Consider the following 17,590-nt stretch of genomic DNA (forward strand, 5'->3'; position numbering starts at 1 on the left):
CATACAAAAATCGAAGCATAAACTTTGTGCAGGATACCCTAGACAAGAAACATACCATTGTAATTTCAGAAGAGAAGATGGTCGAAGAAAATGTTGATAAATGGCCTATGACCAGGTAAGCTAAAAATGAATGATTATTTGTGAAACAAAAGCAGCTCTCGCATATAAATGTTTGTTTCAAACACACAGTTATTCCGTACTTTTTTAATGATTTGCGTTATCAAAATTGACCGAACTTAACGTATAGCATCGCTTGTTAGTTTCGTTAGTATTGTTAGTAGTATTAACGTCAGCTGAAAAGCTTGTTCATATATTTTGTGGTAGCTACCATAAAAGCTTATAAAGGAGTTTATTGTAAAGTTACACACTAGTATATGATAGTACGACCCAAACTGTATGAAATCATAAATCAAATCCATACTGAAAAGTTAAGTTTCATCGCTTTTAATCATGTGATTCACTTATGATCAGAATGTACAAAGCTAGGGGATATCGTATGCATGTCAACTGTATGCAATTATGTCACAGTATTGTTAAGTTTGTCCTTGTAACGATTCACTGAGAAATATTACAATGAAGTTAATAGTTCGATTGTTTATATTTACTATGAAGTATTTGCCTGTTCGTGTTTCTTTTTTCTGTATTCTTTTTTGGGTGATTTTTTTATTTTTGTTTTGTTTCGTTGTTTTGTTCAAATTGTTATTTCAATTTGTTTTTGGGAGTTTCTTTTTACTTTTTTGAAAATTATTGAGTTAAGATACTAAATAAAACTTTTGGTGTCAGTAAAACACTCTTTGTTCTCTTTAATCTCGAAAATGAGCATGGCATATTACGAAAACACTCAGGTATCGCATTCTCAAAAAATCGTAATAGTAAAGTCTATCGTAAGTAATGACGTCACAATGTAAAATAGTATTTTGACGTCATAATTTACGATCAATTTCACATTTACGACATTTTGTGAATTCGACACTCAGATATGTTATGTATTTACTTGAATTAAATAGCTTTTCTTGAAGCAATTGCATAATATTTTCGTAGTCTTTCCAAAAATAGAAGTCATAGCGTAACATTATCTCCATCGATATATTAGAGTACAAATTAAAATGAAAGTGTTGCTCAATTTTACAAATGAAATTAAAAAGAAATCATAGTAAAAAACAAAAGAAGAAAAGTTATCGATCGTCTATAGTTGCTATAGGTAGATGACAAAAATGAACATTTTTTTTTTCTAGAAATTGTTTTCACTGCCATTATTGACACTACAAAATAGCTATTACAAAAGAAATTTTTGCACAATAAATGAGTAAAATAAGTTATGTAGTACATTCAGATTTAACATGTAGTATTGCACATGTAAAGATACTTAGCGCAGACTTCAACAGGAAATATATTAAACAAATTAATTGGAGCAGTTACATGTTGTTTCAGGGTATAATTATATCAGTGATGGATCCAAACTTTCTGAAAAAAAAAAGCAATCCAATGAATGCAACAACAGGGGCCTACTTTTATGAATTCTTGCGATATATAGTCAATTATATTTATCAGAAGGCCGAACATGGACCGTCGCCCCATTCGATCAGCTAATGTATGGGCTTGATTCTATATATCGGTGGTGTAATATCTATTTTGCCAGATTTGTTTTGAACTTGAATTGATAGTAGATCGGATAAGTGTTTGCTATTTGTTGTTACCCTAATCTAATTGATCTCAAAAGAATGAATTAAATCTTTGTTAGTTCGTGAATTTATTATAGAAATACCAGTAATAATGCTTAACATAAAATGCCATGAATTAAAGTGTGTATACTATATAATTGTTAACAACAAATAATTTGTTATATAATTCCTATTTTTGCTAACAATTTTAATTGCACTTTTCATATCAAAAGGAAAATGAAACCTTTTATATTGTCCCGACATGCACTTTGACCTGGTTCTCTAGCAGCTTATATCTCTGATTCTTCGTCTGAAAGTAAAGGAGACAATTTAGAAATAATTGCTTAATACTTAGTACACTTTTTTCAATGATACTTTATATTTCGTTGATAATTTTTATTTGTGGTTTGACTGAATCTGCTGGAAAACTATAAAAAAAAATTGATACATCCCTCAACAGAACCCGGAAGATGATACAAGAATATTCCTTTTTCATATTCCCGACTTTGACTTTTTTTTAAATTTAGAGCAAAGTGGAATAATTATCCAACCCGACAGATTGATTTACTGTGCAATCGAAGAAATGGACATCAAGCATTGATTTATTGGAGCTGCAATAATTACTTGGATACATTTAATAAACTTATTTCAAACCATTTAGGTACTTACTGAAGTGAAAATAGTTTCAAAGAAAAATGTTCACTGTCATTTCTTTCCTAAATTAGCCTGCAACCCAAGTTGTTGTATGTTGGTGGATATTGTTCCTTTGAAAATCTTTCTAAAATTCCTTTAATATGAAAAAGGTGTTTTCTAGTAAAATGGCGACAAACACAACTCTTTCATTTTGTTGGCTTCCCAATTGGACATTTAATTCTTTTTCTACCATATAAATTTTCTATCAATTATTTTACCCTCAGGTGTCTTTTCTTGTTTATGTTGAATGGATATTATGGACTTGCTAACTTTCCCATACATCCTATACAACACTCGTTCTGCTGAAGAAAATTTAGATGGTGTCTGACGACAGATCGGACATTTTGGCTGTGTTTCCAGAGACTTGATTACGCAGTCTTTATGAAAGGCTGTAAAGATATAGCCAAATGTGACATTAACATGCAACTACTATATCCAATACCTTGTTGTAAATTGTTAAATGTACCATGACAAGAGGTTTACATAAAATACACATACATCGTGTAATTTGATTTTGCATTCATATGAAATGAATATTCTACCTTTTGACCTTTTGCAATATCTATGCCACTTGATAATGTTTAAAATTTTATCTTTTAAAACCAATATTTAAGGTTGTATAATCTTAATTTCTACTATTATGCTCATTTACTTACAAATATATCTGAAAAAATATTTTGGTCTGAGAACAAGTGTTGAGTATAATGAATTCAAATATAAACTTAAGTTGCCTTATTCTTGTATTTCATATATGCGGGGAAAAATTATTAACAATAGAAAAGCTTACAATGACCACACGTCAGCTCAACAACTTTAGATTTCGTGGAGTCTTTTGGATCTATACATATTCCACAGTTGGAACCTTAAATTCATATCATAGTTAATTATATACATTGCAACCATAATATGCATATATTCACAAATTAAGACTTAGATTTTAAGACAAACGGCTAACAAGCGTTCATACAAATTTGTTCTAATTGATATTAACTATAAATGTTTATTTTACAAATAAATATGTAACTGGCAATGTAGCTACAGATGGAAATCAGTTTAAATGTACATCTTACTAATATCATATATTTAGATTTAAATAAAACTTTTTTTGTATATGCATAAGTGTTTGTTTAAACCCTATATATCGCATACCCTATATTGCACCTCAAGACCTATATCGCATACCCTATATCAAATCCCTAGACCAATATCGCATACCTTATATCACAACCGTAGACCTATATCGCATACCCTATATCACACCCCTTCACAGACTATACTCGAAGTGTGGTTATAATATGATATAATGAACATGACATATCAAAGTCTGTATAACATGCTGCATTAACCCTTGACTTATATCACCCCGCGGCCGGTGGCCCTTGGGTGATATAGGAGTCTTGGGTTGATACAGCATGCGATACAGATTCTGACATGTAATATTCAGTACGTAACGACAATGTTGCTGTATACAAATAAATCAGGTTAAAATGTACATTTTACCAATATGTGTTATTTACATTACTTTTTTATTTTTTTATCAAAATCCAAATACAATCTTATTTGCATTAAGCAAAGGTGGTTACGGTTACTGTTTTTTTCACTGATTTTGTTTGAAAATGTACTGTATTTCACACTGAATAGTGTATATATAATGCATTGTTTAAAGATCTACTGTATTTCACTGAATAGTTATTGGATTTGAAATGAATATATATAATATTGCACTAAATAGTGATTACAGTTTGTTTGAATATGTACTGTATTTCACTGATAAGTAATTAGATTTTTGTTGGAATATGTATTGTATTGCACTAAATAGTGATTACAGTTTGTTTGAATATGTACTGTATTTCACTGATAAGTTATTAGATTTTTGTTGGAATATGTATTGTATTGCACTAAATAGTGATTAGATTTTGTTTGAATGTGTACTGTAATGCACTGAATATTGATTAGATTTTGTTTGAAGATGCACTGCATTTGAGTGAATAGTGTATATAATGCATTGTTTGAAGATGTACTGTATTGCACCGAATAGTCCATACAATACATTGTTTCGTTCTTTGACCACCGACTGGAGACAATAATGTGTTACACCGATTTGAGCAATATAATGTGATATAAACAACTTAGTGATAAAAAGAAGCGTGTAGAAATCTGTTGACGAAAAAGCAAATAAAAATAGTCCAGGTATTAAATATATTGCATTTGAAAAGTGTAGGTTTCAAATTCACACGATATACCATCCAACTTTTCCCCTGTATTCCCATTCCACCAAAAAGCGAAATCCAAATGCCCAAAAGCAAAATTCCTTCTTCCCATAAATTTCCCACTGCATCTTCTTCGTCATATAGTATCACCTACTAAATATCATTAAATTTCTTCAACATTAATCTGTTGTTCAAACTGTTGAATTCAAGTCCTTTTTAATCAGTTTTTATTTCTATTTTCCCCCATTTGAAATCCCCATCCTCACACATTGTCCCCATTCTCCATCCCCTACTCTTCTTCTTTCAACTCCATTCCCCATTCCCAATTTACTATAGCATAGAAGAAAAAGTTTTCCCCAAACAAGTTCTGTTCGCACAATACTGGGGCTTTCAATATTTCTTATCCAGACGAAACTCGTGCAGAATGGTAAGCTTTTATTTGTCTATACAATATTTAAACAATCTGCAAATAATGCTAAAAATAAGAAAATTTACTTACCCATAACTTTTGTAATTGGTACGTACGTGGAATGTCTCCGCAATTCCTACAATTTTAATGACGACTTCAGTTTAGATCCATGAAAAAATAGGCAGAAAAAATTACGTCATACATAGAAAAAAAATTGCGAGATATCGTTAGTCCTATTTAGATACAATCCATATATAATTTATAATGTGAATCTAGAACAGCTAAATGTAATCTTAAAATAGTTTGAAAAGTATAGCTGAATGTTTGCCTTTTTATTGTATGAACATGCATTTAAGCAGTTTTCCATTGCAATATATTTTAATAATGGTAATAAATATACCTAAAAGAAACCTTTGAAAACAACGATTTAATATAGTAAGTAAGTAAGTAAGTAAGTAATTATTTATTATAGTGACATGTGTACAAAATCAAACTAACAAACAATAATTTTAACATGAAATAAGATACACCCGGCCCACTGGCCCTATAAGTCACTTAAATTAGCTTTATCTATATACAATTTCAAATACTTTTGTAATATAAGTTGTTAGAAATTATAGAACTTTCCAATTGCTTGGATGTGGTTATAACTATGAAGACAATACAATAACTAAATATCAGGTATTATGCCCTCAATGTATGATTTAAATTTCAGTCCATCAGTGTTTTTGCTAAGGTAAACCGGACTTGTATGTTTATCAAAGAAAATACTCCAGATAAATACTTTAATTTGAGTGTACTACAAACAGAAAAGGAAAGTCAATATTTTGATGCTGTCCTTACGGTCACCCATTCTGAAGGACTTCAACATAATGTAATTCAATCAATTCTCCCTTTTCATTTCTGGGGTTGGATGTTTCATAAATTGCCTTTAGTCTTCTAAGCAAGAAGATAACACATTGGATTCATCTCAATATGTCAAATTTGACCCCATCAAAATCGAGTTCGACCCCGTTACTTTAAAATCCAATAACTACAAGGACACACAAGAACAATGATTAATATAACTTACATTTGAACCTTTGATAGTTGTTTGTTTTTGAAAAAAATATCTTTTAAATATGTCTTAACATTAATTTCTTATTAAAATTATTCAAAAAATATTTTCGACTTATCATTTGCTATTTGTTATAGTTTACGGATGCATTTTTTCTTCTTTCCGTTTTAACTGATTTTTTTAATCAACGATAACATAATTTCTCAATTTCAGTATTGCATGGCACATAACAATATAATAAAGTAGCTACACTGTATAAAGTTAACGTTACTGAATCAGTTTAATGATGTGTGTCGTATTGTCGGTTAGGAGAGAAAGTTAGTGAATTATGTATACATGTTTAAGTTTTAAAAGTTCAAATACGTAAGGGGCTTTATATTTTCCCCTTTGTTACCGAATAAAATTTTCACAACTATTTGACTTTTTTGTTTATTCACAAAATAATCATTAATAGCAACGGACAGGGAACAGACATTTTACCTTTTAACTTGGTGCTTTATGCCATCCTTGGTAACATTAGATTAACTTGATGACTATCACGGACAGGGAGCATAATTTTACCTTTTGACTCGGTGCTTTGTGTCATCTGTACATGGAAACAGCAGAAAATCGAAATGACTATCACGGAAAGGAACAGACATTCTATTTTTTAACTTGGGGCTTTATGTTATCCGTGGTAACAGCATGCAATTGAGATGACTAAGACGGACATGAAACATACATTTAACTTTTTGACTTGGTGCTATGTGCCATATTTGGTAACACCAGATTAACTTGATGACGAACGCGGACAGGGAACATAATTCTACCTTTTGATAATCGAGATTACTATCACGAACAAGGAACAGATATTTTACCTTTTGACTTGGTGCTTTGTGCCATCCTTGGTAACAGCAGATAATCGAGATGATGAACACGGACAGGGAACACACTGTTATCACAACCGTTGCTACAATATCCACCTTAGTTATTTGTTCCTTTCTCCTGAAATAAACATAATAATTAATACTTTAAACGTATTAATTTCGCGGTTGCTAATGTTCGTGGATCCTTCCAGTGAACATATTCGCAACTGGTATCAATCTTCGCGGTTTAAAGAAAATATTTAGCGTTATTGAGTGTTGAAACCAATTTCCTGGATACGATACAACTTTTGGCGGTTTTTCGTCCATGGCGAAAAATTATACGTTTACAGTAAGTAATATTCGTATCGAAAAGAAGAGTAAAATCTCCCTAATATAAACTAATCCGTGAATAAACTTGAAAGTTGCCTTAACCAGACCTCATTTGAAGTCAACATTTCTATAACTTTTTGATAAAGATGTTTTAACCTATGTGAAACATACAACTTCCAAACGAGGACAAATATCTCAATCCAAATGGGTTCGGTCTAGACAAGCATTTTCTTTAATATGAGAGAACTACGGGCAATGTAGTCGACATAATCTATAAATTCTTTAGTAGAAACATCAAGAATGGTTGAGGCGATAGTAATTTTAAGAAAACGAGAAAGATAAATATTGTTGGTTAGAGATGTCATTATAAAATTAAAGTAGTTATAGATGTGGGTTGGTAACAACCGCTGTAGACATAATATATTAAATAATCAGCTTATAATAAAAATAATGAATAATCTAAAGCACAATTATATATATGACAAGAAAGTTTCAACACGTTATGATTAATCGTTTTATCTCTTGCTCGAAGCCTCAATACAAAACCGAACCTTTGAAAAACGCATGAAAATAGAAAACGAGTCTAAACCAGACATCCTATCAAATCCATTTATGTCAGTTTCAATGTTTTGAACAAAACTTTAAGTTCAAAAAGGGCTCCTTTGGAACAGGTTTTACTGTTCTATAAAGAACATACTACAATAAGTTTATAATTGTATATACATGTAGAATAAAAAACTATAAGGTTTGTTTTGCTTGTTTGTTGGGGTTTAACGCCCGAGCAGCAATATTTCAGCTATATTCAGGCGATGAACATGAAGTGGATGATAAAATGAACATGAAATGAAAAATGGGATGGGACACAAGGATAATGGGGTCGATAAATTTTGATTGCCACTGGAAATAGGGAGAGGTGTGTAAGGTCGGGCAATTTAGCCTCCTGTGGCGGAGCACTATGGTTCCTACTCCGGGAGAATACCATAGTAGGTTTTTTAACGTGCGAGCAACGTGGCATCTTTCCCAACACGGTGCACCACTATGGTTTGCAGTCAGATTTTCCGTATTATAGCCTGACAACCCCAGCATGTAACACACCAGGGGTACCCCATTCCACCACCTGGGACACACAACCCAGTTGCTCTGTGGGCAGAGCGCCCCAGCCCCCGGATAAGGTTCTGAGCACTATTTAATCGCCTTTTACGACAAGCCTAGCGCTGCTGCAGGCCTATTCTTTTGACACCCGGATCTGCACGGGGCAAAAAAATTAGGAAGCGCAACTATTAGGAGGTATATACAAATTCGATATCGTCAAAAAGACAGAAATCTTTTGCCGAAAATAATAAAATAAAAACTATGAAAACGTGATTATAAAAACAAGGGGACACTTCCCTCATCACATAAAAATATGCATAATAACGACATTAGTTATTTCAATATCTAAACAGACAGAAACCATATCATTAATTAAGACTATGAACTGGCATCTTGATAAAGATAGATACATTCTTGCATATGTACACGTTACAGTGATGATAAAGATAGATACTTTCTTGTATAAGGTTGGCCAATTATGTACACGTTACAGTGATTATAAAGATAGATACTTTCTTGTATAAGGTCGGCCAATGATGTACCCGTTACAGTGATTATAAAGATATATACTTTCTTGTATAAGGTCGGCCAATGATGTACCCGTTACAGTGATTATAAAGATAAATACTTTCTTGTATAAGGTCAGCTAATGATGTACCCGTTACAGTGATTGTAAAGATAGATACTTTCTTGTATAAGGTTGGCTAATGATGTACCCGTTACAGTGATGAAATAGTCGAGATTTAAGAACCCTGACTGCCTTATTATCTACATTGATAATTTATCCCTAATGTTTTCATGTTTATAAAGTCTTTATATAATTACGTTTATTCACTAATACTTGAACGTGGTTTTGTTGCGATGTTTTATTACAGTTTCTTGTTACGCTGGAGTGCGGGTCTACAAAAAGACAAAGTCTTAGGTGTCTTCAAATCTTTGATGATGCTTGAAACAGAAGATGGGCTACCGAAATGTCTAGGAAGTATATTTTCTAAATGAATGTACTGCCAGAAAATATAATATTTTCCTATAAAAATACTCAAACATTTTGATAAATAGACTTATATTGACGGCAATCAGCAATAGAATACTACCAATTTCCTTATTTGACCTTTTTCTGTTTACACAGAACGCCGTATATGTCCCACATAGTACCTCAAGGTCAACCTACTATTGTTCTGATATCAATGTCAAAATCTAGGTCAATAACGACACCGTTTCAGGTCATCAACTTGAATTTTTAAATCTGCTTGGATCGGAGGATAACCATGCTCTCTGCATAACGACGATGAAGTAACTTTTGAAGTGTAAGATCCAGAGGAAAACTTTTTTGCAACATTACTGTAAATTGTTACACAAGACGAGTTAAATTCAGTTATATGAGTAAGGGTGAAGTCTAGTCAGTTATAGTTATAATAGAGGAATCGAATAAACTTTTAGTAATTTTATCAAGATTATGGCTTTATATTTTACCAACCTTCACTTCAGTTATTTCCATGCCAATATATAGCGGTACATTTTTTTTGGAAATTGAAAAGCGCAATGTATTTGTGCAATAGTTCGGGTTTTTAATTTTATGCCGGAGGCCATTTCATATAATATTACTTGTTCGACTCGTCGTTCGCGTTCTTGATACAGTTTTAACATTTCTCCTAAAGTTACACCATAAGCCTCACCCCCTATTGCCATTATATACAATTATCGACTCCTTTCCCCTCCTTCATTCAAATACACTAAAATGCACGAATTTTGTTCGGATAAGTTTTTTTGTACGTGACTTTGAAATGTTGGACCAATTATTGCTCATTCTTCCGTAAGATAAACGATATCCTGAAGGAGAAAATAGTTTTCTTGTCTAGTCTCTATGAAGTTTTCCCATTTTTTCCGGTAACACATATAAAAACTCTGAACATTGTCATATTATAAATAACAACTCGTGTGAGTATTTAAGAGTAGGAAGGATTATAAAAATTTCAAACACGAAAAGTTGCTTGGTGAAAATACAGTAAAACGGGAACACCAGAAAAAAAACTATACTCAACAAACATGTCGGAAGTGTACACATTGTAAATTTAAGAAAATTGTATCGAATTCGGCTTTCTTTTTCTTACTAATAAAATTGACAATGCATGTGTTGTGTTAAGTATATCAACTTGCTTTCAGACACCCTATAATACATTGATTTGTGAAATAGACACTCCTATAATGGACATCATATACTGACCAACCAAATAAAACTATCTTTGAGTCTAAATAAACAAACTGACGTTTCAACATCTTATTTTTCACTTATGAAATTTTTAATTTGAACTTGGTCGAAATCATTTAACTAGGCCAAATCAACGTACATCTTATCTGTTTTAAGATATTCTAGTTCTTTTTTATTTTTCCTTTAATTTCATGAATTTTGTTTCTATAGTTTTCGATGATATAAAATCATTGGCTTAAATTGTTTGATGAGTTTTGAGGTTGACATTAGCTTATAGAGTTTCATTATTATGCACACTAGTAAAATTTCGGTTGAACGACCGGTACCCAGACGGAACTCATATTTAGGTAATTAATTGTAATCTACTTGGTATTATGTACAATTTCATAACATCTGTCCATCGTGAAAAATGAAAGCTTAAAACCTTCTATTAATTACCATTGTGACAAGAAATAAAGCTGAGAGCACGTCATTGTCAAAACTGCTCCAAGCGAAGTGAGTATTATAAATACTCGGAAGTTCTTGTTCTCCATTGTATCATATGAAGTATATTCCTGTTTATATTACCTCCAATAGATATACAAACACTTGCTGTAATTTGAATATTGAAGTTCTAAATTTCGATGACATTTTTGAAATCCATTTTTCCGATGTCATTCCAAACTGGTTAAACGAATGCACATTCAGAATAAAAAATGTCATGTGGTCACGCTCTCTAATAGGCTATGATTAAACCAACTAATTTAGTATTAAGTTCACTAATAATTTTTCAACGAATCCCTTTTAACATTGAACTAAGTCAAATATTATTAGTGTCCACGAGCACTACCGGCTTTATCACGATCCCCGTACGTTGGTTTTAACATAAGATTTGATAAGTGTCCTAAATTCCATAATCAACAAACTTCATTTGGCCTTGTATAAAAGATTAATCTCAAAGTTCACGGTTGAAATTACATATTTATCAGAGTTTTGTGTAAGTTATCAAAGATACTTTCTGTCAAATTGACACGAATATTAATGAATCCATAAGTACTTTCAAATTGATAGTTCATGACGTGTCGACATTTTGTATACTTATAAACCTTAAAGTCATTGAAGTGTAAAAAGGTAAATAAAGAACATACATAAAATGTATGAAATTTTCAATATTGCGTATGTATCTTAAAACGTGTTTTTTTTTTTAAAATGATCGATGTAAATTGCAAAACATAATATACATTTAAAATAGAACAATTTACACGTTTGACTGAGATATATATATTCCAAAATATCAAAATATGATATGTTTAACTTCTATTGTGTAGGTTTAAATAGTAAAGTAAGTGATAAACTGAAAAATCGCAAGATTCCCTCTACACAAGATTGTATTGGTTAAACGAATGGGTAATTGGTCGGTATTTTATAATAAATTAAGGAAAAATGAAGCATTGATAAAAGTTGTTTTTCTTACATCGAGATGGCCACATCATACTTCTTTTGAGTTTATCATAGCTATGGATGAAGAAGTAACCTTCAAATAAAACAAGCACTTTCACAAAGCTTAACTCTTTTCAAAATAAGGCTATTATTGGTTGTTTTGCAAATCACCTCATCCCCTCAATTCTTATTGACAAGTATTACTGGAAGAGTTACTAAAATTGAAGTATCTTTCACCTTTCAGAGATTTCGAGATTGCTTCAAGATTTCCGGATTTTACTTATTTTCATTTTGACAGATGCCGCTGACGGGGCAAGTCAACACCTGATGTCACTTCCTCATTTTGTTTTTTAGTTCATATTTTAAAAGTTAAAGTTTTTTGTCTTGTTATTCTTATCTTCAGTGTTATATTTAATTGTTTTTTTTTTCATTCTGTAGTCAGCACAATTGGGCCATGCGTTTGCATTCCGTTGTCTCTGAATTGTTCTTATGTTTCATTGCTTGTAATTTTTTTCTCCAATGTTCAATTGACGCAAAATCCTTAGGGTTTAGATGATTATATCGCAATGAAGCATTTAAAATGTTTAAAGCATTTCTTCAATACGACCTATGCAGAAGAATACAACATGAGAGCCTTGTTCATATGTAGACAATATTTCAAGGAAGATGATACATATTTTAATACTAATGAAAAACTTCAATCACGTGATACACAGTTAGTGATTCGATCAGAGATAACAGTAGATTATACGCATTGCGAGTTTTTTTTTTTTTATTTTGCAACGCGGTGCATTGACGTTAAAAGAAAAAAAAAACCTTTCCATTATTTTAGTTACTTTTTATTAAATTGTAAGAGGAATCTGGCGAACCACGTGAATATTAATGACGTACCAACCATACGTTTAAATTTTGTTCATGACTAAATGAACGCAAAAATGTCAACTAGGTAAAAAGAGTGTTACAGGCAAGATAAAATTAGAAAGAAAAAATGTATTTCCTCTTTACATATTTATCTTTATCTACAAATAATCCGCATTTGCATTAGGCAGGGCATGTACGATTATTACAGTTTATATATAGATTAAACAGATCTAACCACAGTCGGTGTTGTCTGACTTGAGAGGTTGACAAACTTATTAAACAAAGTATTCATAACGCTGATCTAATACCCAATTTCTAAAATGGAAATATAGTATTTTAAATAAATGTTTTTTTTCAGAAAAAAAATATCCCACTATCCTATTTTTAAAACAGGGTAGCTGTATATCTTTTTTAGCTCTGTCATGATTGTTGTTATAGGTATTATTCATACTGATAATCATTTATTTAATTATTTGCTACTTTCAACAATTCAACCAATTTGAAAAATATTTGTATACGAAACGGAATTACCTTACATGAATTACTAGCGCTATTAGATATAACTAAATTCAAAATGCATATTAAAATACTGATCTGTGTAATATAGACAGCAGCATATCATGAAATGTAAGAAAGACAACTCTTACAGAAAGGTCGGGTAAATAATTTTGGGAGTATGTCTATGCACACAGATAGTGCTTTATTGCTTTGTTGATAAAATGACTATTAAGAGTAACATATCTATCAATAATGCTATTATTTTGAAACCATTTTTGGTCAGATGGCAGTCTTTTGAATTAAAAATAAATTTATTAAAATCAACACACCAAATAAAAAAACCTCTTTGATCAATTTATTGTGTTAATCTTCTTTCTGTGGAAAATATTTTGACCAGAGTTCCTTCCTTGTGCGCTGGTATACAAAATAATAAAAAAAACTTCGACTTGAACATATCTTCTCTCATTAGACAATAGCATAAGACATTAATCTACGGTTTTGATGGTAACGTATACATTCAAAGGGACAAATAATTTGGCAATATTTACACCTAATATGGGATAATTCCAGAAATGCATTGTCCTGTACACTTTTTATGAACACATTATTCTTACCATTTTGCGAAGGCGTACAATCCAGAGCATGCTATCATCAACACAGCCCCTAGAATTGCTAGAAATATTGATATTTTCCTTTGAGTTTCTTTCATTTGGTAGTCCTGATCTTTGTGAAATTCCAATACATCTGCAATGTGTCCTTTGTACCTTGTTATCCAAACGTTTTCTTTTAATACTTCAGTTAGCTTCAATCGCAAAGAAGAGGAAAAGCAGGTCAAAACTATATTCCAAATGTTTGCAAGTCCTATTATAAATCTGTGTATTTCAATGGTACTTTGACTATTAAAAATTGTTCACATCTGTAAATTAAAGTTTCAATTCAAGATCATAATGCATTTTACGTCTGTTTGTTACTGTTTTCGGCCACCCGAATAAATTAACCATTATCAAGCATTTATACCATCTATAGTTAGTATCACCTGACGATGACGATTGTCTATTTACCATAGGTTTAGATCTTCAGTTACACACCGAAAACGAGTCTTTATTGTTCTGTGAAAGTTTATGTGGACTATTTAAAAATAAATTTGTTTTGCTAAGTAAACAAATACTGGTACATTTTACACAGTTGAACTGGCAGGCCCTGTATCCATATATCATATGTCTGTTATTTCTTATGTTTCTTGAGTTGAACAAACTAAAATAATAAATTTAAGTGAACAAATCTTTGCATTGATAATATATAAAATGTTTGATTTTGTGATTATCACGTTTACTCCACGATTTCTTAAAGTTATAACCATCTTATGTCGTATCTAACTCTAAATACTTCAGTTTAAAACCCAAATTAATGTAATCGCCAACATTCATTTGTGAAATAAATCTATGTGGAAGGAGATGTGATATAGTTAACCAATTATATGATAAAAAAGTCTGTAAATTACTGATCCTGTGTTGATCCATATTTATAACAGTACAGACACCGAACACAGAATATAACCAACAGTCTAATCTGGCACTCACCGAAAGTTAACCCAAACAAGAACAAGTGATATATCAGCCATCTATATCCATGTCCACTGACAAATATACAAAACAATAATGACATCGAAAAAACACTCTGCTGAGATTTTGGTGGAAGACAAATATATGTGAAAATAGTTCAATGCATAGATGAAGGGTATAATTTTTTCATTTATCTCCATGGCACTGAAACCAGACGGAGAGTGATAGACGTAGTTTGACAATGTGACTAATGGGGTTCAGTATTGTGGCTATGATACGCAGCTTATGCTAAGAGAAGACTTGGTTTGGAAATACAGAGAAGCAAGATGGTTAAATGATTACTCAATATTTTTGAGTACTTCTTGCATACAATTAACATTTGGACCTTGTTCTTCCTATATATTTGATTTTAATGATGCTGGTGAGAGGCTACTCGCTGAAATACGTGCACTGCATGTCGAAATTTGCAATACATATGACCGGTATTTTTTTCGTCTTTGTCAGAAGCCTAGTTTGACGTTTAATGCAATTTATTTTACATCTTAAAAATTTTTAAACCATTGGTAAAACTTTGATTATCTCTCTTTATTTAGAGTTTTATAATGTTGATTTTACTTCAAAGATCAGATATGAAATGTATGGAAAGCCAGAGTGGACTCCCCCCCCCCCGAAGTTACAAGGTAGAACAAGAGTAGTACAGACATACAGTGCTGTAGCAGTATTTAAAAAAAATCTGCTGCATTCAATAAATTTCTATATATTTCTATAACGAGAATGTGTATTACGCAATAATAAAGCAATCATTCCTTGTTGTTTGTTGATTTCAATTTTTATAAGTCTTTTGGTAAAATGATGTTTCAAAGGAAACACAAACATATGAAAAGATATTTTATCAGATCACTGTTTCGAAATACCTTAAAATGTGTATTCGTTTATTGAAAAAAGCATGTTGGAAAAATGCATGTATTTAAAAATGCTTCAGAAGTGATGTGATAGAAAACATAATAACTCATTTACCGATATCTGCCAAATCAGAGCAAGTATATCGCTGAATCGGATGGGAAAAACCAGAAGATCCACGCAAATGTAAGAAACTGACTTGTTTCATTATATATAGAATATCTGAAATTGCACAAGGTTATATATAAGACCTAATGCCACCGACGAATTAATACACTACAATATTTTACCGCCTCTTCCTTGTAGATTGTCGGTTACTCGCGATCAGAGTACAGTGGAACATTAAGAGAGATTCGTGTTTTAAAATCTGAACACCAGTGATAAATCAATTATCCCTAAACATTTTTGAAATAGCCCAAGAAATTTAAATATTGATAAATCAACTTGGGTATCATTAATTCTTTTTTTAAAAGTTGATTTGTATAGAGATAATATATTCTCCAAAATTCGTCATGCCGATGTAGACATGTGTACGAGACTGCTCTCCAATATTTTTCGTATGCCCTCTTCATAAAAATACAAAAAAGAAAGTAATGGGCAACTTACAGTGGGCTCTTGAGTTCTGTGACATTAACCCAAACCTACGTGCTGGTCTTGTAGAAAATCTGTCAGAGAGGCACAATTAGTTTGTGTTGGTAGAAAATCTGTCAGAAAGACATCAGGTTGTGTTGGCAGAAAACATGCCAGAAAGGCAACATCATTTTGTACTAGACCATGTTTATTTCTTTGTTTATTGTTCCAGAAGATTCTTTTTTTTGCATAATCTGTATTGTTGCACACCACATCAAATGACATATGTTCTATTTTCATTGTATTATCTTTACTTGTAAAACCTAATTTAGCACTAGTGAATGTGTATGCCTGTAATTTTTATTTCTGAAGAAGGCTGCGGTAGTATGATATTTCGCTTGTGTCTGGTCCGTTTTGTTTATTACAAATAAAATATGACTAAACCAAATTAACACAAAGGAATTTGGACGTAAAAATATAACAAACTGAACTTTGAGCATTGTTGAATCGTGCAAACGAATAACTATATCTTCTTTGCCTGTCTGCATAATATTTTACTGCATCGGATTTAAATAAACTTAAGACATAATATTGCATTTGAGATTACGTCACGCTTTGTGATGGTGGGCTGTTTGTTAGCCAGGTTTAATTGCGTTCTTCTGCTGTTTAAAAATAAAACGATGCAATCTAAAAAATATATTAAATAGAATCGCTTTTGTGATGGTTGAAAATATACGTGGAATTTTGAGAGAAAGAGAGAGAGAGAGAGTGTGTGTGTGTGTGTAAAACGTAAAAATGTAAGTTTTGTACACATTTGCCTCTGTTACTTATATTGTCGTGAATATCGGAGGCAACTTTCCTTCAGCACCTGCGCATGGAGCTCATACGCGATGTCAGAGTTAACCGCAATTACGGTTTTCGACTACTTACAATAAGGCTTCTGGAACAGAGTTATATGCTGCTAGAAGATTTAAGTCATCACTACAAAAGCTTAAATGTGTTCATCATGAACTCGTGGGTCGTCATGGTGTATCCATCTGCACTAAGAGAACCGATTTATTATTCTCCACATTCAGTTCAAATTCCGACTCTATAACATTATACATCGTTTTTTTTCCAAAAAAGATGGTACACCTAGATACAAATATATAGTTCTTGGTAGATATTCCCCATACTTTGTAAGAAATACTTCGCAATCATCTTCCAAATATGCAGAAGAAAATGTTTACAAAATGATGGAAATTTTAATCGACAACATATCTGTCCAGTGTGGT

The 17,590-nt window shown here is 31.7% G+C and overlaps 1 protein-coding gene across 2 annotated transcripts; it reads right to left on the bottom strand.

Moving 5' to 3' along the window:
• Positions 1 to 1,733: 1,733 nt before the first annotated feature.
• LOC148613104 (RING finger protein 122-like) lies at positions 1,734 to 14,324 on the bottom strand. Of its 2 annotated transcripts, none has more exons than XM_088595137.1 (6): positions 13,899 to 14,324; positions 6,888 to 7,014; positions 5,064 to 5,109; positions 3,142 to 3,216; positions 2,573 to 2,743; positions 1,734 to 1,971 (listed from the first exon to the last, which is right to left on the bottom strand). In XM_088595137.1, exons 1-6 carry the CDS (start codon positions 13,991 to 13,993, stop codon positions 1,952 to 1,954), a joined length of 534 nt encoding a protein of 177 aa, XP_088451263.1. In that variant the 5' UTR covers positions 13,994 to 14,324; the 3' UTR covers positions 1,734 to 1,951. The 2 variants fall into 2 exon arrangements, with proteins under 2 accessions (XP_088451263.1, XP_088451265.1); XM_088595139.1 differs by lacking the exon at positions 13,899 to 14,324 and adding an exon at positions 10,945 to 11,523.
• Between the last annotated feature and the right edge of the window lie 3,266 nt (positions 14,325 to 17,590).

The sequence above is a fragment of the Perna viridis genome, chromosome 7, assembly GCF_037379345.1.
Source record: "Perna viridis isolate PV_CMFRI_1.1 ecotype Kerala chromosome 7, ASM3737934v1, whole genome shotgun sequence".
Taxonomy (NCBI): Eukaryota; Metazoa; Mollusca; class Bivalvia; order Mytilida; family Mytilidae; genus Perna; species Perna viridis.